The sequence below is a fragment of the Taeniopygia guttata genome, chromosome 13 (assembly GCF_048771995.1).
Source record: "Taeniopygia guttata chromosome 13, bTaeGut7.mat, whole genome shotgun sequence".
NCBI lineage: Eukaryota > Metazoa > Chordata > Aves > Passeriformes > Estrildidae > Taeniopygia > Taeniopygia guttata.
Window position 1 is genome coordinate 6,517,731 of NC_133038.1, and position 21,431 is coordinate 6,539,161.

General features: G+C 45.4%; 1 protein-coding gene across 5 annotated transcripts in view; it reads left to right on the forward strand.

Annotated features, from left to right (window-relative positions):
* CYFIP2 (cytoplasmic FMR1 interacting protein 2) overlaps nt 1-18,762 on the forward strand; it is a 50,411-nt gene extending 31,649 nt beyond the window's left edge. For 3 of the 5 annotated variants that reach the window (XM_012574938.5, XM_012574948.5, XM_002198040.6), the window contains exons 24-31: nt 3,649-3,792; nt 4,627-4,717; nt 5,381-5,511; nt 8,584-8,656; nt 9,178-9,272; nt 13,188-13,426; nt 13,912-14,059; nt 14,621-18,762. In XM_012574938.5, coding sequence (XP_012430392.1) covers nt 3,649-3,792; nt 4,627-4,717; nt 5,381-5,511; nt 8,584-8,656; nt 9,178-9,272; nt 13,188-13,426; nt 13,912-14,059; nt 14,621-14,788 — 1,089 coding nt within the window. In that variant the 3' untranslated portion in view covers nt 14,789-18,762. Of the gene's footprint in view, nt 1-3,648; nt 3,793-4,626; nt 4,718-5,380; nt 5,512-8,583; nt 8,657-9,177; nt 9,273-10,126; nt 10,268-13,187; nt 13,427-13,911; nt 14,060-14,620 lie in introns of those variants that run through there. The other 2 variants (XM_030284176.4, XM_072935109.1) reach the window with 2 other exon arrangements.
* Nucleotides 18,763-21,431: the final 2,669 nt, after the last annotated feature.

Sequence of the window (21,431 nt, forward strand, 5' to 3'; positions counted from 1 at the left end):
CAAAGCCAGTGCCTGTGGTGTTCAGGGGAGCAGGTCGAGCCTGTGGCCAGGAGGGGACAGATGGGCCTGGTAGGAAGAGACTCTGAACAAGTGACTTGCTCCTCTCTAAAGCCAAAATGTGCTTGAGAGGAACTTTTCCAGAAATGTTGATGCTGAGTCTGGAGTTACTCATTCCACTTTCTAAGACACTTTCAGCTGCTGCACTGAAATTATGTTGGCTGCGAGCCCTGATTTGTCTTGGGCTGTGTGCAAGTTCTTTTTTTTTTTTGTCTCCGAGTATATTTTCTTCATTTTTCCAAGGGAATTCTGTAACAGTCAGTACTATTTATTATCATTATCTGTTCAATTTTATCAGATGAAACTCTCCCTGCCTTTCCTCAGGTGAGCTTAGACAGGTCTGAGTGATGGTCAACAACAAGGTCAAAGACATGGAAATAGAACTGGGGTTTGATTTGCTCCATTTGTTGCTAAAGCTTCTCCTGAGCATTGCTGGTAACCTCCTGAGCTCCTGAAGTAAAGCTGGGGCTTTGCCCACACGTTCACAAGTACAGATGGCTGTCCCTGAGACCTGGCTGCAGGGTGGACTCTGTGGGACACTGGGAGTTCTGCCCCATGCTGCAAATCCCAGCTTCCCATCCCCAAAACCTGCCCATCTGGCCCCAAACCAAGGATGGGCAAACCTCCCCAGTGTCTCCAGCAGCTGCTGCTCACAGGAAATGTCAGGGTCAGGCTTTTGCTTTGGTCCTTTGAGGGGTCAGAAGCGGCCACCGACACGGGGGAGTGAGCTGTGCTGTGCTGTGCAGCCAGCTTGTGCCTTCAGCTGCTTTGTCTTAAAATACCCACTGGTGTCATTTTTTACATCCTACAGTCTCTACCCCAAGCTGTGTATCTCACCCTTAAATGGAGTTATATTTTTAATTGCTGGCAGAGCATTATTATTAGACACAAGCCTGCTGTTAGTGCACTGTATGGCTCTGCAGAGAGCTCCGTGAACCCACCTCATCCTGCAGACAGGCAGGCATGAATCATCCTGCTCATCTGCAGCCAGTGCACATCCTAAAACGTGTCTTCTCCCAATCAGGCTAATTGCTGAGACCCCCACTCTAGGGAGAACCTGGTTGGGAGCTGCTCTCCAGCCCCTTTATCCCACTGAGGAGTGATAAAGGTGCTGGAGAGGCAGTGCTGCTTGGTGGGAGCTGTGCAGCAGCACCAGCTGCTGGCTGCCTGTACAGCCAAATATCAGCCCTGTTGTGGGAAAAACCTGACCAGTTGCATCACAGCTGGTACCAGTGGTGGTAGCCCATCTCAGGGGAGCAAGGCACATGCACAGACAGAAATCCCATGGCCATGGAATAGCAAAGAGGCCTCCAGAAATGAATGTGCATTCATGAGCCCACTGAAATAAGGATTTTTTTTATTCCTCCAAGCTAGGATGAGCTAGTGTGCTAAGTCTGGGGAAGTAACGGGGTAAAGGAGCCTATGGGGAGGTGTGGAAGGAAGGGGCGAGGAGCCATCTCTGGGCCACTTGGATCTCCCCTGCAGCACTTGGTTTTTGGGGGCACCTGGGGCTGGGACGGTGCCTTGCAAAAGTTAAAGCAAGAAAAGCTGTAGGAGTATGGCTGGGCTGGGGCCCTGGAGCATTGACTTCCCTCTGGGATGGTCATGTTGGCCATTTGGTGGATGTTCCAGGTTGGGCATTACTTAGTGTTTAAGCAGAAATTCTTTTAAAAAAAAAAAAAAAAAAAGAATTGCTGTTTTTCAAATGTATCAGGCTGCATAACCAGTGGCTTTGTGTCTGTCTGTCTCGACCAGATTTTTGAGTACCTGGTTATCTGAGGATGCAGACAGAAGCCTAATTGAGGTGCTCAGTTCTCTTAAGAGCTGGTATCCAAGGAGCTTTGAAAGTAGGCTTCTGTCTGCTTAAATAATTTTAACTCTGACACATACTCACATACTTAGGGCCCTTTTTATTTTTTTAAAAAGTTTTGAAGTTTTGATGGGAGAGAAAGGTCTTGCTTTTTGTGAATGAGCCTCCAAGACAGTCTTTCTGCACTTAATATTGTGTTTCAGGGCTATTTGCACCTACCAGTAACAAGAGCTGAAATTACATTTCGCAGAAAATAGGGGACTTTCTAGCTGTGCCTTATTTCTGCTGGTTCAAAGAGCACTTAGGAATTACAGCAGGTAACAACCTGCTAGACCAGATCTGTAGGGCTGTGACAAAATGAGGGAGAATTAATTGTTTAAAGTAACTAACAAGTCTGTGAAAGCATGGTCAGTACACTGGTGAAATTCTATAGCTGAGAGCAAAAGAAAATACTTTTCCAATTTTTAGTCAATGACTTTGTAAGCCATTAGCAGCTCAGATGAAGTGTTAAAAGTACCTTGTGGAGGGAGTCAGGAGTGGAGGATGACAGGAGCCTCCAGCTGGGGGTATTGCAGCAGTGGTGGAGCAAAGGGAACATTTTGCCCTGTTCTGCTTCTCCACCAGCCCTTTCTCCCTTTCACCCAAACCTCCTCAGTGCCTTGATCCCATCACTCCCTTGGCTCCATTATTTGCAGGAAAGGGCATCCCATATTGCAGAATATGTCTACAATATCCACAGGGAGGCATTTGGGATTCAGTCTGATTAGTTTCCTTATCTTTGTTTCACCTTTAGGTAAGCATGAGCTCGGGGTTAATCTGTGTTTTACTGGAAGGGGCACTATGTGCCAGGATCTTTTCCAGGATGGCTTTTTTGCTGTTCCCTGAGGCTGAAGTGGAGATGCCATGTGGGGAGAGTGCAGCCCCTCTGCTGGGCTGAGTTGTGATGCCAACACTTCCATTGCAGAGCCCTCTCTGAGCACATGGTGTCTCAGCTAAATCTGACTCTCAGTACTTCTCTGCAGAAGACACAAGTGAATTAATTCCCCCTACTTCTCTCTGCTTCACACCAAATGGATCCTGTAAATGTTCCAGTGATGAAATGTTGCAGCAATTTCCATGTTTCCAAGATGACACTGATAGAGTACATTCCTGGAAATCACTTTCTGTTCTCTGCTAAGAATTTTTGGGGGCAATGTCCTGGGTACCATTCTCCTTAGATCAGTGTCAGATTCTTACCCTTGTCACAGACCCATGGGATGTCTGTTAAGCAGAGGCTGATGTAAAGCTTTGCAGGGTGCAAAAAGGATCTTTTCTGTGTCTTTTCCATCTGCCCTTAAACTCAGTTGCTTCAGTTCCTGCTTTTCTTAATATGCCTCATTTAAAGCAAGTGCTCATAGAGTAAAAAATTATGTCTGCTTAAATGTGTGTAAAACTTTTCATTTTTTTTTAGTAGAGAACAATTTGATTTTGAAGAGGCAAAGGGCCATTGAATTGAAATACTTTATTGGGAGCGTATGGGAGAGTAAATTATCTTGGAAATGAAAGTGGTGTTGCTATATAGGAGGATAATAAAACCTTGTGACATGACAGTGTTGAGGTTAGCATGTATCTGAGCACATAGGAAGAAAAGCAATTGTTTCTCCTATAAGAAGCATTGGTGTTATTTCCTCCTCCTCCTTAAAATTTGTAGTGATGGAACATAATACTGTGATAAGAGAATTACAGGTCTGGTCAGGAATTACAGGTCCTGTCTAAGTGAAAGTGTGCTGTCTCATTTCCAGCCTCTCAACATCGCCTACAGCCACATCTACAGCTCCTATCGCAACTTTGTGGGGCCACCTCATTTCAAGACCATCTGTCGGCTCCTGGGCTACCAAGGCATTGCTGTGGTCATGGAGGAGCTGCTGAAGATCGTCAAGAGCCTGGTAATGCTGAGCCTGGCCCTGTGATGGAGAAACCCCAAAGCCTGGATGGGTGCAGGCAGGCAGTGTGGGCGTTGGGATTGGGGTGTTGGCATCGGGGCGCCGTCGTGTCTCCTGATCCACGCTGGAACACTTGGAGCCATGGGCTGGTTTTCACTGATGAGCAACCCCAGCGATTCCTGTGGGATGGTGGAGTGTTTCAGCAGGATCAGACAGCATTCAGCACAAAGATTTTATGGTTGACTAAATGGAATTCAGTGCATTATCTCATCATGTATCCACAGGGTGCAGGTGTGTAACTCCAAGTGACAGCAAGAGCTTTAAACTAAGCCGTGTGCTCTGCTCTAATCCATGTATGTCCAAAACATCTGATCTGCAGAAACTTGCTGTACATTAATGTAAATTCTTTATTAAACTCTTGAGTATCCAATAAGCATTCTTCAGGTGGAAGGAGCATTTCCTGTGTTAGGGAGTGAATCCTTTGGCAGCTCTGGTGAAATGCTTTTTGGGTTAGAAGCATAAGTCCAGCTGCGTCTAAGGATGAGCCTTGTTTTGGATTTCAGCTGCAAACAATGCAAACACAGCAAGCTGTATTTTGAAGTTGAAAATCCATGCAGCTGGGATTTGTTCTTTGGGAGGAAGCTGTAAAAGCACTCTGACTCCATACACTTAGGCTGAATTTCACATTTGAGTGAAATCCAAATTAAGCAACTTCTCAGACTCCAGCTGAAGTTTCATCCTGTGTTGTCAGATGTGGACCCATCCACAACAAGCCTCTTTCAAAACCAGTGCCAGGAGACCTGGCATTCCAGTTTAACCTCCCTTTGTCTCCAACAGCTCCAAGGCACCATCCTGCAGTATGTGAAGACTCTGATTGAAGTAATGCCCAAGATCTGCCGCTTGCCAAGACATGAATATGGCTCTCCAGGTGGGTGCTGCTGGCAGGATCCTTGAGCAGGAGCTCAGCCACGTGTTGCTGCAGCATTTTCTCAGGCCCACACTCATGGTTAATCCAGGCTGGGCACCTGTCCTGCCAGTGCCACTTGCAGCCAGGTTTGCTGGGACACTTTCAGCTGCTCTGCTGTTGACACTGGAACATGTATAGGAAACCTTTCCAGGAAATCTCCTGCTGGAAATTTCCTTTTGAATACATAGATGGCTGATAAGGGAATGTCTTCTGGTAGCATCTCTTATGTTTTCAGGATTCTGTAAGCTTTCATGAGTTTTTAAATGCTCTGTTTAGCTGGTGAAGAGATTTTTTGCAGCATGCCCGCAGTCAGAAACTATGACTGGTGTACATGAGCCAGCACCAAGTCATCCATCACAGTTTGGAACCTCTTTCCTCCTCTGATGAAGAAATCCAGCAAGTTTATATGACTTATTCCCTATTTCCCAAGGCTTAATGAAAGCAGGATAAGACACTACATGTTAGTTCTTCCCAATGCCAGTCTCTGTCTATCCATTCAGCAGCTGCAATTTGTGATTAAGGAAATATCAGACACTATTTCCTTAATCACAGTGATCATCTCTTCACCAAATTACCAGGAAGTGATTCTAATCTCTTTCTGACTGTCCTTCCTTCTCTGTTAAGGAATTCTGGAGTTCTTCCACCATCAGCTGAAGGACATCATTGAGTATGCAGAGCTGAAGACTGACGTGTTCCAGAGCCTCAGAGAAGTGGGCAATGCCATTCTCTTCTGCCTCCTTATCGAGCAGGCTTTGGTAAGGCAAAACCCCCACAACAACATCGTACCCGAAATTTCCAGCTCAAGAGTAGAAGTGCAAGTGGGTTCTCCAGCAGAAGAGTTTGGGAAGTGTTACTTTCCAGCTTCTCATGTTCTCAGGGTCTCTCTGGGGCTGTGTTGTTGGAGTCCTTGGGTTTGTCCATGGGGATGGTGTGTGTTGGTGCTTGGTCATGCCTCTGGGATGGCTGAATCTGAATACTGGAAGATCCAGATTTCATTCTTGGACCCAAAGCTTCCCCTTGTTTGTCCTACTTAGAAAAACCAACTGGAGTTAATTTCTAGATTGTAAGCTCTCGGGGGCAGGGATCAATACTTTTTTATATACATATTTGTACAGTGAGAAGTAGATTCGATCCCTCTGCTCTTTTAGGGTGCCAGTGCAATGGAAACAACCTGGTTGATTGTAATGGTGAAATGGATAAAGCAATCCAAGAGGAAGGAAATCTGCTGATGATATATGTCCTAGGACATCTTCACTGAAAATTTGGCTGGAGTAACAACTTGCAGGGTATTGCCCCCTGCACAGGATTTTAACATGTGCACAAGTCTCAGCTCGTGTGATGCCCTTACTAGCGTGGGGCAAAGGCTATGGCTGAGTGCCACTCATCTTTTTAGCTCCTAGTTTTTCACATAACAAATTTACCAAGCAATGAATTTATCTCATAATTCAGCCCAGAGCCAACTGAGGAGAGCTCAACAACACAACTGTACATTAGATGTGCATACTGTGTCATAATGGTATGGGCAGCATTTCAGTTTTTCCACAAATATTTCAAAATTACTTCCCTGGCATAAGACAGAATTTCCAAGCAAAACGAGGAATTTTGTTCAGAGCGAAGCCATAAGAAAGTTCAAAGATACCAAGTTTTATCTGGCCATAGAGCACAGAGAAAACAAAAAGTCTCTGCATGTCCTCAGAATGGAGATTTCTGCCCTTGCCTTTGCATTTTAACTCCAGATCTAGAGACTTTTAATTCTTGGTATAGTGTATCAAACACATTCAGTGAGAAGTTGTTGCATATAATAAGAGATGTGTATCACCCAGCAGCTTGGCTGTTATAGAATTTTATAGAATGACCAGAGTTGCCAACTTTATTCTGGCAGTTTCTGTTCTTTTTGTGGCTTTGTCAGTGCTTTCTGCTGTTCTCAGTGTTGGATTTTCTGCTGGATGTACTGCATTTGCCTTTCCTATCACATCTTTAATGGGACACTCAAGGGACATGGTGGTTTCTTTAGAAATCCTTCATTTCAATGCAGAAATGTTCCTTCAGTCCCGGGAACTGTACATCAGCAGTGCACTGGCATTTTGGAATAGCAGAAGATAAAGATGGTGGGAGTTTGGGGATCCTTTAAGGAAGGCTGCCCATCAAAGTCCACATCTGCCTACTTTCTATGCCAGACAGAGTCTCTCCCTCTTGGATTCTCTGTTTTTTCTGGCAGTAATAGGCTTGAAATACAAAGCCATTTTGCATGCAGTGGGCACTGCTTCCCACTTGCTGGAGGATGTCAGATGCACAGAGCCATCACAGAATAAGATTTTCCCTCTAATGGAGCTCTTATGCAGCAGGAGGAATTGCTTTTATACTGCAATTACCTTCAGAGCTGTCTGAGTGATCTAAGGCTGGTGGTATTTGCTGCCAAAAATGGCTCTGATGCAGATGTCCAGTCTGCTGCATTTTACCCCCTTTTTATTGTTTAAGTTTGAGGAATGAGGGATTGCTTGGGATGAAATTTCTAAGCAGAGTTTGTGCTCTCAGTTAATGGACCTTGGGGAAGAGGTCTGTTAATAACATGACTAATTTTGGGACAGATATGAGGTGAATGCAGGCTGCAAATGGCTGAAAATGTTCATTAGAGGAAAACAGCAATGGAAGAACATTCACCTAGGAATGAACAGTGTTTTGCAAACAAAATGACCAAGGTGGCAGGCCCACTCCGTTAGCATCAGCACCTCTCTGCCCGTGGAGGGGCCCCAGACTGTTCCTGTCCCTCCAGCACTGTGTCACAAACTGCACTCCCACAAACTTGCTCTCATCCCAGCATCCATGCGCCGGTGCAGCCTCCTGCAGCTCCATGCTCCACTGTCCTGCTGGCTGGAAGGGTGGTGTCCACCCCTGCATCCCAAACAGGCCCAGCCGAGTCATTCCATCCGGGCCCCGGGTTCCTCCTGCTGCGCTGTCATGATCTGCTTCCGAGTGTGTCTACATCTCTCCAGTGAGCTCAGAACTGAAAGCATGTCCTAGGAGTAGGCTGCTGCAGGAGCAGGCTGATGCCTTGTCGTGACACGATGCCTCTGTGTTGAACAGCTTTGGTTTCCTCGCTGCTGTTTCCCATTGCAGACTCGTGTACAATGTACTGTCGGCCATCGCTCCTCAGTCACCACCTGCCTATTTCTAGGTTTCTCCTCCTTGTGCATCTGTGTTTGGGATTATTTTTTTCTCAAGTGCATTGGCATGCGTCCCCTAAGGTGGCATCTCATGGTGTTATTCCTCTCTGGACTTCTGTTTTACTCTTCCTGGTGCCTGCACCACTGGGATTCTGATAGCACTGGCTGAGTACACCACACCAACAACCAAATAATTTCAGACCAGTTACGATCTGCCTGTTTGCAGAAGAGCCACATGTCAGTATATTTTTCATGTACACTTCTTAAAATAAGTAAGCCAAAGGGTAATTTCCACCTGGGCACTCCCTTAAAGAACAGGCTGCAGGAATTCATTCAGGGTAAGATGAAATAGAAACCTCCATATTCTCTATCCCCCTCTTACTTTCAGGACCAGTAAGGAGGACAGAAAATTAGTATAAAGGTCTGGCCTTATACAGGCAGGAAGTATATTTGAGTTAGGGAAACTCCCTGACTGAAGCTGAAGTGTTACTTCCAGTTTTAGATCATTTCAGTTCAAACCACTGGAGTTACTACTGAGCTGGGTTGGATCTGAATAGGTGCTGTAGGTGTGAACTGTTGTAGTGTTGCCCAGGCCCCTGAGCCATTCAGTCTCCCCCATAGGTATTTTTTAACTTACTTTATCTTTCTTTCTTCCTGCCTCAGTCCCAGGAAGAAGTTTGTGATTTGCTGCATGCTGCTCCCTTCCAAAATATTTTGCCCAGGGTCTACATCAAAGGTAAGAAGCTGAGAGGGAAGCAGTGGGCAGACTCAGAGGTCTCTGCCCAGAGGCTGTTTTCTCTCCCATCTCTGCTCAGGATTAGCTCTGACCCTGCTTCCCCCTCCAAACAGATCAGTGGATACAGCCAAACATCAGGTGCAAGCAAAAGAACAAAAGTCAGGGGTGCATTTCCTGTAGCATAGTTACAACCTGAAACCTCAGTCAGTTCGGGGGTTCCCTTAAGGTTTGGAAGCCATTTCACAGCCTCTTTGGAGAATGGCAGCATGAAATGTCCATCTCAACAGGAGTGCTCGGTACCAGGGACGTGCTTTGGACATGTGTGATAAAGCTGCTGCTGAGACTGCACTCGCCCATCCCTCCCTCCTCTGCATCACTGGCCCCTCATGGCTGTCACTTTGGCTCCCTGGTCCCACAGGCTCCTCGGATGGTTGCTGGGGGGCAGCTCTGAGCAAACTCTGCGGAAAGTCGCGGGTCTCCACTTCCTCCTCTCATTTCACTGTTTGCTGCTCGCTTGACAGAAGGAGAACGCTTGGAGGTGCGCATGAAGCGTCTCGAAGCCAAGTATGCCCCACTTCACCTGGTTCCCCTAATAGAGAGGCTGGGCACTCCGCAGGTAAGGATTACATTGGAAGGGATGGCTGTTGGAAACTCGTAGCAGTCCCCACATGGCCTGCATGGCCTTGGGAAAATGATCTTTTTTCTTTTTTTTTTTTTTTAATTGATTGATTTTTTCCCCCCCAAAAATCAATTGGACGAGCAAATCCGAATCCTTGCCCGAGCAAACACTCAGAAAGGAAATCTGTAAGTGGGTCCAGGCACCACACACAATTTATGTTGCTGCCTCCAGTCAGGAGAGCTGGCAGGGAGGTGGAGAGCAAGTGTGCTACAAGCCAGTTCTGAATCAGAACAACTCCAAAAGCCTCTTCATCTCCACTTTAAAGATGGAAAATTGCTGGAGTGGTTTGAAGAGAATCTTTGCAGGGCTGTCCTAAAAATCAATTGCCATCACTTTTGGGGATCCCATTTTAGGACTGCAGTGGGGTCCATTTGAGCTCATCCCTGTCAAGGACAACATCTGAGAATGGTTTCCCTCCTAGCACATGCTTAGAGCTTCAGCACATGCTTAAAGTTACGGCTCCATTTAAGTGTCTTCTTGACGTGGGTCTCAGCTTGGAAAAGATCTCTTGTGCAGAAACTCAGTACTGTTTAAAATATCTCCCTAGACTGATCAGTGTAATGGGCAAAATTTGAGGTCCATTGATAGTAATAATCAAACTTCAAGTACCCATTTGCTTGGGGTTGATGGGATAAAAATCTTTCACATATCAAATGAATCAACACCCTTTTCCTGTAATGTACTGATGAGGGAATGGAACGAACACTCAGCTGGTGTAGGAGGTGACAGATCTATGGCAGGCAGAAAGTGGTTGATATTTGTTCCTGTATTTTTTTTTCTCATGGATCAAGGACATTTTGAACTTTGCATCATTGGAAATCATCTGAAACAGAAATTGGCTGGGTAACTGAGGATTTAACTTACTCTGTAGACACTTCCTTTTAAAGGAGACACTCGACAAAAAGAATTCACCTCTGTGTTTTCGTGTCTTTGTGTTGGTCTTTCTATCTCTCCTTCTTTCCATGCAAAATCATCATTGAATTCTGCTATTAGAGTCCACTCGTTGCTTATCTCTGCTGTAGTTATAATTTTGATGAAAACAAAAAATATTTCATGTCCCACTAAAAAGTTATTTTTCTGTAAACTGTTCCCATATTCATCACACAGGTACAGTTGGGTACCAGATTTTTTTGAGCTCAAATGTAAATGAACACAAGAGTTGCTTTCTATAGATGCCTCCATAGCTTCTAAGCTTGCTCCTTTTATGCAGTTTTGGACATGCATTTTGGAAATGCAGTTTTGGACACAGGTCATACAGGATTTTTTCCTACAGAATGCATAAATGCCTTGTAACAATTGTCCAGAATCTAAGCTGAAGTTGCCTGCCCAAAGCCTCTCCCAAAAGGTGGCTCCATGCATGTTATAGTGGGGATCTATGGGTTTTTGCAGGTTTTGGGTAGGGTTCTGTCAAGTTCACCGGTATACAGGCCGTAAAAGAGGTTCAAAAACTGGAAAATCAAAACTAGATTTGTGCAATGGCAGGAAAACTGCCAATGATTGCTGTAAATAATTACTTTGCATTGGAAATCCAGAAGCAGCTGTTTGAGGGACCATTTATAAAGAAGCAGGGGGGTCAAAGTGGTTCATTAAAGGAATCCTCTCCCCTTTAATGCTGACCATAAAAGTATTTAGTAAGAGGTTTTCAGAAGTTCTTGGTCAGTCTGGTTTCTTCCCTGGAAATAATCAGAGCATTTGCTTCTGAAGACAGAAGGAATAATTGAGTCAGCACAATGGCATCCTGTAGCAATTTACCTTGAGAGCATCCTTCCTCTCCTGATCTTAGAAATCAGTGGGATCCCAGACTGTGAGGCAGCTCTGAACATGGGACCAACAGCTCTCCAGCTGCTTTGCCCGTGTTCAGGTATCTAACCCCAGGATGGTGGTCCCGTATCAAAGACTGGTCTTACTGTGATGAATCTTAGAACCAAATTCTGTCTGTGAGTGTGCATAACTGAATGGCGCTACCTACACTGAAAGCCAGATGCATCCCTTTCTAATTTAAGATTTCTTCAGAAATCGTGTACTAAGATCACTGGAGAAGTTTGTTCTCAAACGTGTCCCTTTTATCACTATGTTTTAGCAAACAGCAATGCTGACACATAATTTATATTTGAAATGGCTCTGTTTCTACTGTGCCCTCCTTTTGCCATGATAGACCAGTGTGTGCAGATCTGTGCCCATAAGAGCTTGGAGCAGGTGAGGAGAGGGACAGTGTACAGCCTTTCGCTAAAAAAGCTGGATGAAATAAACCTGTACTTGCCAAGCAGACACATGCAGGTGTGTGCCATGGAACCAGTGATGCTGTTCTGCTTTTAACAGATCAAGGGATCCCACACCAGATATGGCCTCTGCACATGATGACAGCTTTCCCTTGATACTTGCTATTAGTTGAACACTAATTAAGCTGAGGTCCCCAGAACATCCTTGAAATTGTGGCACAAGCAGGAATTGCAAAGCTTCTAATTTCAAGAGCAACCGAACTAAAAATGCTTGAGGCTACTGCCAGCATAAATTGATAATCAGGAATGGGGATGTGCAAGCACATTCATGCATTTTTCAGAGTGGAATGAAGATGACCCAAGTAAACCAAGCATAATTCATGTTCTTAATGAGTATGTCTGGCCAGGGCATGTGCCTGCCCTTTGTCCCAGCTGCTGCAAGTCCCCGTGGTGACTGATTGGGATAACATTCTTATAGGCATTGCAGGGACAGCTGGGAATGGAGCAAATGCTTAAATACTGCTTAAAGCTCCAGGAAGTCTCTGGAATAGGCAGGGTCTCAGTAAATGTCACACGTGTTCTGTGTGCCTGTTCCAGAGTGGTGGGAGGGGTGAAAGGCTCTGCCTGTGCAGCCACTCCTCTGCCAAGGTGAGCATGGCAGAGCCAGAGCCTCCCACAGCCACAGGCACAGCTCTGACAGCACCCAGCTCCCATTTCATGAGTTATTTTTGGCAACACTGCAAGGAGAAGTCAGTCCTGCCACTGGAACAGCAGGAAATGGGGCAGCTAAGAGGATACCAGGGCAGAGAGAGACCCTCATGCTTGCACCACTCAGTGAGCTTGGGGGAAGGCACTGCTTGCTTGTTTTAAATCCCTCTTTTTCTTTTTTTTTTTTTTTTTTTTGTCCTCTTGGGGAGCAGTAGGGCTGAAATGAAGTTAATTGTCTTTTAATTTGCCTCTAGTGTAAAAGCCAAAATAACTTCATCCAGTGGAGCTATTCCAGATTTGTATATCTAAATCTGAGTGGGGATGTCACAGAAATTATCCACACGTGTAAAGCTTCCACATCTGGGAAAAAATTATTTGGCTTTCTTATAAACCACAGGTTTTTTTGTATCAAGTTTGCAGTGGCTTCTCATCTTCCTCAGAGCTTTTTAACCCTAACTACAAAGGAAATCGAGAAAGCCATAGGCTATCTGCATTTTGAAGAGATGAGGGCAATGTCCTGGGAAGCAAAATGTCCCTGTTCTCCTGTTTTATCTTCATAATCTGCAGAAATCATGAGACGAAACCCATTTAATGAATGATGAAATGAAAATCTTGAAACGAAACGCTGAGTAGCACTAAGAGGGCAGAGCAGCATGCTAGCAGAATTAAGGATCGGTATTTCTGGTCAGAGCTTTGCTTTCAGCTTTGCTGTTCTGACGTACATAGTTACTCCAAAAGATCCTGAGGTTGGTGAAATAGAGCAGAGCACCACATTAAGCCTCCTGTTTGAGGGACGAGCATTTTCTGGTGGGAGCAGCCATCAGAGGTAAGGTTGGACAGAGCCGGGGAGAGACCAGGCAGCGTTAAATCCGGCGGGTGTGGGTCACATCCTCACTGGTGTCCCTCTGGCTGTCCCTGTCCTCAGCAAATAGCCATCGCCCGGGAGGGGGACCTGCTGACCAAGGAGCGGCTGTGCTGCGGGCTCTCCATGTTCGAGGTGATCCTGACGCGCATCCGGAGCTACCTGCAGGACCCCATCTGGCGCGGGCCGCCCCCCACCAACGGGGTGATGCACGTGGACGAGTGCGTGGAGTTCCACCGCCTCTGGAGCGCCATGCAGTTCGTGTACTGCATCCCCGTGGGCACCAACGAGTTCACGGCAGAGTGAGTGTCCCCAGCCAGCTCCTGCCACGGCTGCTCACGGGCTGACGGGCCCGGCCAGCCCCCGCCGTGCCCTCAGCTGCAGTGAGAGCTGCTGTGGAGGTAGAGGGGGAATGTGGGTCCTTGGTGAAAGGGCTTGGCTGTGCTCAGTTTTGTATTGGAACAGCTGGAGGAAAGAGCAAGGTAAAAGGATGTGCCTGAGGTGACAGGCAGGAGATGGGTGGATAGGCCAACAACCCAATACTAGGTCCTCACCCATCTTACCCTGTGGTTCATCATGGTTCACCCTGGCCTGGGTGTAATTCTGTATTATCTCCTTCTGGGTTAATTTTCTCTAGGTGTATACTCACTTTCTAGGAGCAGGACTGAACCCAGTTCACCAAAGAATTGACCAAAGAAAGTTCCTGGTGGCATGGTACTTCTCTTGCCTAACTCTATCCTGTCATCTCTCCCCACCCATCACCCTGTTACCCTGTTCCTCCCCCCAGGCAGTGCTTTGGAGATGGTCTGAACTGGGCGGGTTGCTCGATCATTGTTCTCCTTGGACAGCAGCGGCGCTTTGACCTCTTTGACTTCTGCTACCACTTGCTGAAGGTGCAGAGGCAGGATGGGAAAGATGAAATCATAAAAAACGTGGTAAGTTGAAGGGTGACGTCCCAAAGGACCAAAACCAGCACACTGCTTTCTGTTTCCTATCCTGCTTTGTCCAAATTCATCAATTACAGCAAAGCCTGGTGTTAATCTTATTCCTACTGGCTGCCCTTGCTGTAAGGTTTCCATCTGCAGTCTCAGCAGAGAGGCCAAGGTTTTAATTGGCTTGAAAATCAAATCTTTTTTCTCCCAAAGCTTTTCTCTTCTTCCTGGGGTTGGGAAGCTGGACCTGAGGAGCTGGTATTTCCAGCAACCATCCTGTGATCTCACTGACTTTATCAATAAGCAGCTGGGAGCCTAGACTTTGGAGTGGTTAACTGAGGACCACTCGGTGATCCTGTTAATGCTCTGTCTTGAGTCATCAAACCCAGTAATGAAGCGAGTCACCGGTCCCTGTGAGGTGCTAAGTGGAACAGGAACATGTGTTAGAGCTGCTTTGCCTTAGCAGAGCTTTCCAGCAGCAGGGCTCAGCTGCTGCTACTTCCTGGCTGGTCAGATGACATAAGACCCTTCATGTTCTGTTTCTCTCCCTCACCATCCCTCCAGCCCTTGAAGAAGATGGCCGACAGGATCAGGAAGTATCAGATCCTGAACAACGAGATCTTTGCCATCCTGAACAAGTACATGAAGTCAGTGGAAACAGACAGTTCCACGGTGGAGCACGTGCGCTGCTTCCAGCCCCCCATCCACCAGTCACTGGCCACCACCTGCTAGTGTGGACATGGACCCTGCACGGGTTGGGAAGGGAGCAGGGACTGAACCCAAAGCAGCTAAAGGGAAGGGTAAACGTGATGGTGTGAGGCCTGACAAGGGAGTGAGGCTGGGTCTGCCTCCCCACACGAGGACACACCTTCCCCTCGCCCCGTGTGAGTGCATGTTCCTCTGTACCATCCCTGTGATCGGTTTTACTCGTAGCTTTCGGACTTGAGGGGGGTGGGGGTGGGTGGGCAAAATGTGCTTTTCTTCCATGAAGTGGTTTTCCCCGTGGTTCACCCAGTCCACACATCTCTCTGAAGCCATACTGCAGCCTCGGGTGGGAGATATCCACGTTCCCACGGCGCTGGGAACTCGCTCCCACCACAGAAGCAGCAGGACAAATCAACACCCCCATGACCTGTGCCACCAGCCAAGGAGCAGCAGGGGCTGAGGACAAGTCCCTGATCCACTCTTCGAGGGGAAGAAGGGATGAAGGCAGGATGTCACCCATGGCACTGCCCTGAGGATCAAGTGCTGGGTGCAGAGGAGCGCTGCCAGGCCAGTTGTGGATGGATGCCTGACCCAGGCAGGAGTGAGCTTTGTGCTCTCTGCTGTGTCCTTGGCCTTTCCAGCAGTTGTTTCCCTGAGCTTTGGCATGTGGGCTTGAGGATAGCAATGATGCAGTCACCAGATAACTCCTGAGCACTTCAGAGAGCTGGGGAAAGAGAAAACGGCCTGGCTTTTTCCATGCTGTGGGATGTCCACTTATTTTAATGCAGAGGTTCTCCCCTGAAGACACATCTATGGACTAAACCAGATTTTCTGTGGACTACAGAAGAGGCTGCATTCATGTGAATGTGCTCTGAAACATACTAGTTTGGGTGGAAAAATCACTGGTGCTGACAGGATGCAGGTGTAGTTACCTTGAACATACAGGATCTTTGTTCTTCAACTAAGGGTGAGAGCCAGGGTGTGTCACCTGTTTGTGTTCTGGGGTGCTATTTTCCCTTGGTTTAGACAAATTCCTAGTGGCACAACAAACAAATACCTTTCTCCAGAGAATGGTGGCTACCAGCAGGGCTTAGGAAACTTCCCATCACTCAGAAATTATGTGATTGTTTAGAAAAGATAAAATATAGGATAAGCTTTAAAAAAATACCCAGATTTTCCCAGTTCAGAGATGTTCAGAGAGAACACTGGAGTCTGTTGCCTTTTCCCACTCAGCTAATCTAAGATCCCCAGATATTGAGAAGAAATTCAGGTGGAACTTCAAGGAGGATTTCATAACTCCTGGTCTAACTTGCTTCTAACCCTCAGCAGTGTCATTGGAGTGATACAAAAGCTTAGGCTTGATGTGAAAGGAGATCAAACCATGTGTTCCAAGAGAAAATGATGCGGGCCTCACCACTGGCAGTGTTTCCTCAGCTCTAGCCTGGCCACAGAAAAAATTGCTGTGTCCAGATGTGATAATATATATTTGTTCCATGCATTTCATCATGCCTTGTAAACTGCATGCTGTTACAGATGTTAAAAAGGCAGAGCCTGGGCATTTATTCTCTCAGAGGGAGCATATAATTAATTAGTAGAAATATCTGAGCTGGAGTTTTTTGTCTTCAGAAAGAACAGCCAGCAAACCACTGCTGGCAAGAGGAGATCTTGATGTGTGGCATGAGTTTGTGCTCCCAGACCCTCATCACCTACTCCCTTGATAATCACAATACCCCACATGTGACAAGTGCTGGACATTTTCACACCTTGAGTTTCCTTTTATTACTGAGACAGACCTTTTCAGCTGCAGGGAGGAAATGGTGCAGCACAGTAATCTGAAAGTGAAATGAAATCTCAGGAAGTCTGGCTGAAATCTTGGAGTGTCAGGGAAGGACCCAGCCCAGCAAGGCCAGTTCTTTCCTCTGTGCAGTGAGGAAGAGCAGCAGAAGAGCATCTGGGGCTTGCTCTCTACTTACTCTTCCACTAAGGATGTCAGTTCTGGCATTCCATCATGATCCAACATTTCCACACTACTGGAGTGAGGGTATCTAGAGATATATATTTTTAAAAGGAAGAGAAGAATCAAGCACTTTATTTTTTGTGGAAAACGATGCAAGGAAGATAGATCCGACCAAGATCTATTTTTCCTGACCTAAATAGCAAGTGCTTGTTATTTTGGTATGAAAGTCTTGCTGAAAAGTTGGCACAAATCCCTGTCTGGCTTTCAGAGCCACCTCTAGGCACAGCACAAATTAAGTGTCCTGTTACATCTGACAAGCTGTAGAATGTTGGAATATTCTTGGAAACCAGCATCAATGAGAAGTTGCTACAAAAGGATGAATTGTACCAAATGGCCCAGTATCAGCTACCTAGACACAATGGGATATAATAAGGTGAATTTAAATCCCTCTTTTCATCAGTTTAGGTCTGGAGTGAGTCATGAGATATTTCACCTACTAATCTGTAAATCTGTTTGCATTCTTTTCCTGTAGTTTTGCCATAATTCCCTACAACCCTGCAAAACACAGTTGCACTGGAAAGTTGTTGTACTTGTACAGTCTGTACTTGAAAGAACAGGTAGTTGAAACTATTTGTTGCCCTCGGATTTGCTAGCAAAAATGTAAAATCCTTCCAGATTCCAAGGAATTAAATGTTTTGAGCAAAATGTCAAAGTGCATGAACAAAATGTGAAGTGTTTTGATGGTAGAGTGTATGCAGATCTTTTGCCTTGTTGCTCAAGTAGTATGAGATATCAGCTCGTAATAATCACAGTCTTAATTTCTGAGATTTTATGTTACTGTCCTTTGATTATCTCAAGGATTAAGATTCTCCTTAGCTTCAATTTTCTCACCCTCTTTGTCTGTATGAGAAAGGTCCAGGCTTAGGTCTTTAAACAACTCCATTGAGAATGGTTTTTTTTTTTTCCTCCCGTGCTTTTTTAAATGTCATAATTGTTAATGGAAATAGGGAGCACATTTGTAAGAGTAGGGCTAAATAATAATGGATTGCCAGGGGATCAGGAATACTTGCAGACTTTCTGCCAAGTTTAGGAGTCTTCCTTGCAGTTGTGCTTCAGTTCTGTATTTTTAAGTCTTTTATAATCTGCAGACTTCTAATATTGTTTTCTTAGGGAAATGTTGATCCCTGTATGAATCCTCCCAAGTCCACTGACAGTGGACTTGCTTTTTATTACCTGTATTTTCCTGCTATGCTAAAGTAGTCTGCAAACTGCCCAGCACTCACCAGCCACCACTTGGAATGTCTACTCCAAAGACAAGTTGTTGGCTCCATACAGAAATTACAGGGAGAAGGGATGGCCTGTGCCATGAGTGAAGTCAGACTGGGTTATTTTAATGTTCTCTCTGGCTTTGACATTATAAAATGTGACTGTTGGCAGTGCACGTGCTTTTCTGGGATGATGCTACACTTGACTTGCAATGCTACAATAGAAAGGGGAAGCAAACTAGATCAAATTCAGCACTTCAGTGGTTTTCCTTTTAAATTCTGACAGCACTTAGTAGCACTGAACAACATTAGTCCTTTTCCTCTGCATTACTCCAGTCCAGTAGGTTCATGTGTATTGGAGAACAAAAGAGAAAAGAATCAAAGGTGTAAAAAACCAAGAAAATATTCTCAAAAACTGTTGTCAAATGTACCATATTTGTATGAAAAGCTGCTTGAGTTATTTTGTACAATGAATTTTATTTATGGTGAGGTATATTTACGCTTGTGATCTGATACAGTGTTAAAATTTTTGATCCATATTTGCTATGCAGCTGAAGATGATATTTTTGTTTTGTATTATTATTTTTTGCTGTTATTCTAAAATTCAGCCAACAGAAGCTTCCATCTCCATTAGAAGTGCTTCTGCAAGAGTAAAGCATCTGATACCTGGTGATATGTCCCGTAACACAGCAACCAACAATGTGTACAACAAATGTGGGATGACTTTTGTGATGAAGAGAAATAAAAATTGGGCTCATTCATGAAATGGGCAGAATTTACCTTGTGTTGTCATCATCATTGTGATAACTGTTATCTGGGGAGAGGTTTCAATTGTACCTTGCGCAAAAGAAAAGCTAATTTGATCAAAATGTCCAGCTTTTGTAAAACCAAAGGAAAAAATATGAGGCTTTGTGGCCAACACCAAAACAGACATATTTTCCTATCAAAAAGTTAATGATTTTTGAGAAGAACTTCCTTGCACAACACATTTTTCATTTTAAAACTTGTATAAGAGAGTCAGGGGAGGGAAATTCATATAATCATTTTTAACAGATTTTGACAGGCTCTACCCAAAGCTAAACTGAGGTGCTAATTTCCTCTCATTACTGCAGCCTTGTCAACTCCACAGGGGCCTTTTTTTTTGTTCCAGGAGATCCTCCTTGCTATTATTTTTGCAAATTTCCATTTGAAACCATTCTTAGTTTTGTGTGGAAAGCACCCAAGAAGCAACAGTGGTTGTTGACTGAAGAGAAGTGGGAACCAAGGGGAAAAGAGCTGGAAGCTGAGGAATTAGGGAGAAACAGCTGACATGGGTCTGTGGGAGTTGGACTCCTGTGCTCACCAGCTCCAGCCCAAACACTAACTGGTGTTCCCTTCACTTCTTCCCAAGGTTTGCTCATGGGACCAGCTTCCTAGCTTGAGAGGAACAGAAATGCAATGATTCTTCACATAGAATTGGAAGTGAACTTTACACCATGACCAGGCAGCTCTGTTGATCTTTCCAATGTGCTCTGAGGCTGTGCTGCAGCTCTCTGGGTGATACCCTGCTGTGCAGGACTGTTTGGTTGTTCAAAGTTGCCCAATATTTACTGATTTCAACATGGTTCTGCTACAGGGAATGGCAGAGAGGAGAGCAGGACTTTCTTTCTGCATCAGCCACTGATACTGGGCAGGTTTTTGGCTTTTATACTTTCTCCCATCAAGATTTCTCCTTTTTTTCTTCTTTCCTTTTTTTTTTTTTTTTTTAAACTAATTTTAGCTGCTGTGTCATGGACACCCCAGTTCTCACACCAGCCCTATGAAGTGCTGAGAGCTCACATGGTTTCACCTGAAGCCAGAATCAGTCCTTGCTTTGAATCTGGGGTCCAATACTCTGAATTTTGAACAACCAGCCCTAAGGGAGCAGTATCAAAGACACAGGCCCCCATCTTTCTTCTTCCTAATGCTCCTAAATATGTTTACATCTCCAGATAAAAGTCGCTTCACTAATGGAGAGAACAGCTCATTAATGATTATTTTATTCTTTCAATAGCTTAACAAAATTACCCTTTCTGTGACCTCCCCTGCAAGTCAGGAGTGCCTTTCACATGCAGCTTTGCTTGATTTAGAGTTCTCATGCAAACGCCTCCAGATAAGAAGTCTGCAAACAAATGATCTGCTGATTACGTGTCACTTCACCCACTGCTGTCCATCACCAGCCCACCCTCCTGCTCTGCCAACATGTGGCTTTGTGGGGCCACGGTGACCTGCATAAAGTATTTAGCAACCCTGGGAGAAAGGAGCCAGGATGTATTTTATGACCCTGGATCGCTCAGCAGCTCAGCACAGACCCACAGGTGCTGCACTGGCATGGGGAGGGCAGAGCTGCAAAGTTTGGAACCCACCACGGCTGTGGCAGGCTTGGGGACTCTCTGTTGGTGCTGTCTAAACTCTGGTGGCGCCCAATGACAGCCTCAGCCACTGCAGACATGGTTACCTTGAGATAGGCTGAATTAAAAGCTGTCTGCTCATCAAAGTTCAATCTTTCAAGCTTTGGGCATCTTTTCATGTAGTGCTGCAATCATCCAACATCAAGCAATTCCCTTAACTCCTACCTTATCAAATAATTGCCAGAAAAAGGGTTCACCCTCCCTTTGAAGCATCAGAGAGCTCCTTGGAGCTCTGAAACACAAATACAAAGCCAGAGCAGAGTATTACAAAGCTGTTCAGAAACTCCCCACAGAAACCATGCCTAGCAGACATCTGAGGGCAAAAGTTTCCATCACCTGCTAGCAGGATACTTCCACCATTATTTTTAATGGTGGACAGTTGGTACTCAGTAGTGTTCCATCACTTTTTCTAGAACAGAAGAGATGAGCAGACAATAGCAGAGGAAAGAACAACCTTTTGATGTTTCTGGAGAGGTTATTTGCATGCAAAGCTGCCTTGTTCTGTCCCCTGGATTCCAGTCCAGGTTTTGGCCTGGAAACCAGTATTTCAGGAGGAACTGCATTGGTAAAAGATGAGCTGCTAAGGAAGACTCCCTGATTTCTGATGAGTTATTTTTAAGGCTGCATCTGATGTATCAACCCTGTGAGGTCATAGCTTGGAGCTAAATTCCCTTAATTACAGCTTTCCCATTAAAATTAGGATATGAAGCAATAAAAGAGGCATTGGCTGCATCCCTGCTTTATTGTTATCAGTCTCAACTTGCCCTTGACTAAGCACAGAAGGTTCCATGCCAACCCTACCTGGCTCTTTACTCTCATATTGCTGAACACAGCCTTGCTAAATCCATCAAATGCAACTCCTGTGACTTCGTGATTTTATAGACTGCACCCCCCCCACACAGTCCCTGTGCCAGAAAGAAGGAAATACGTGACACACTTGTATCCATGGTTGATTTCAAAATCTGACTGAAGCTTCTTCCTCCGTGCTGTCACCCAGGCAGGCTCCCTCCACAGTGTCT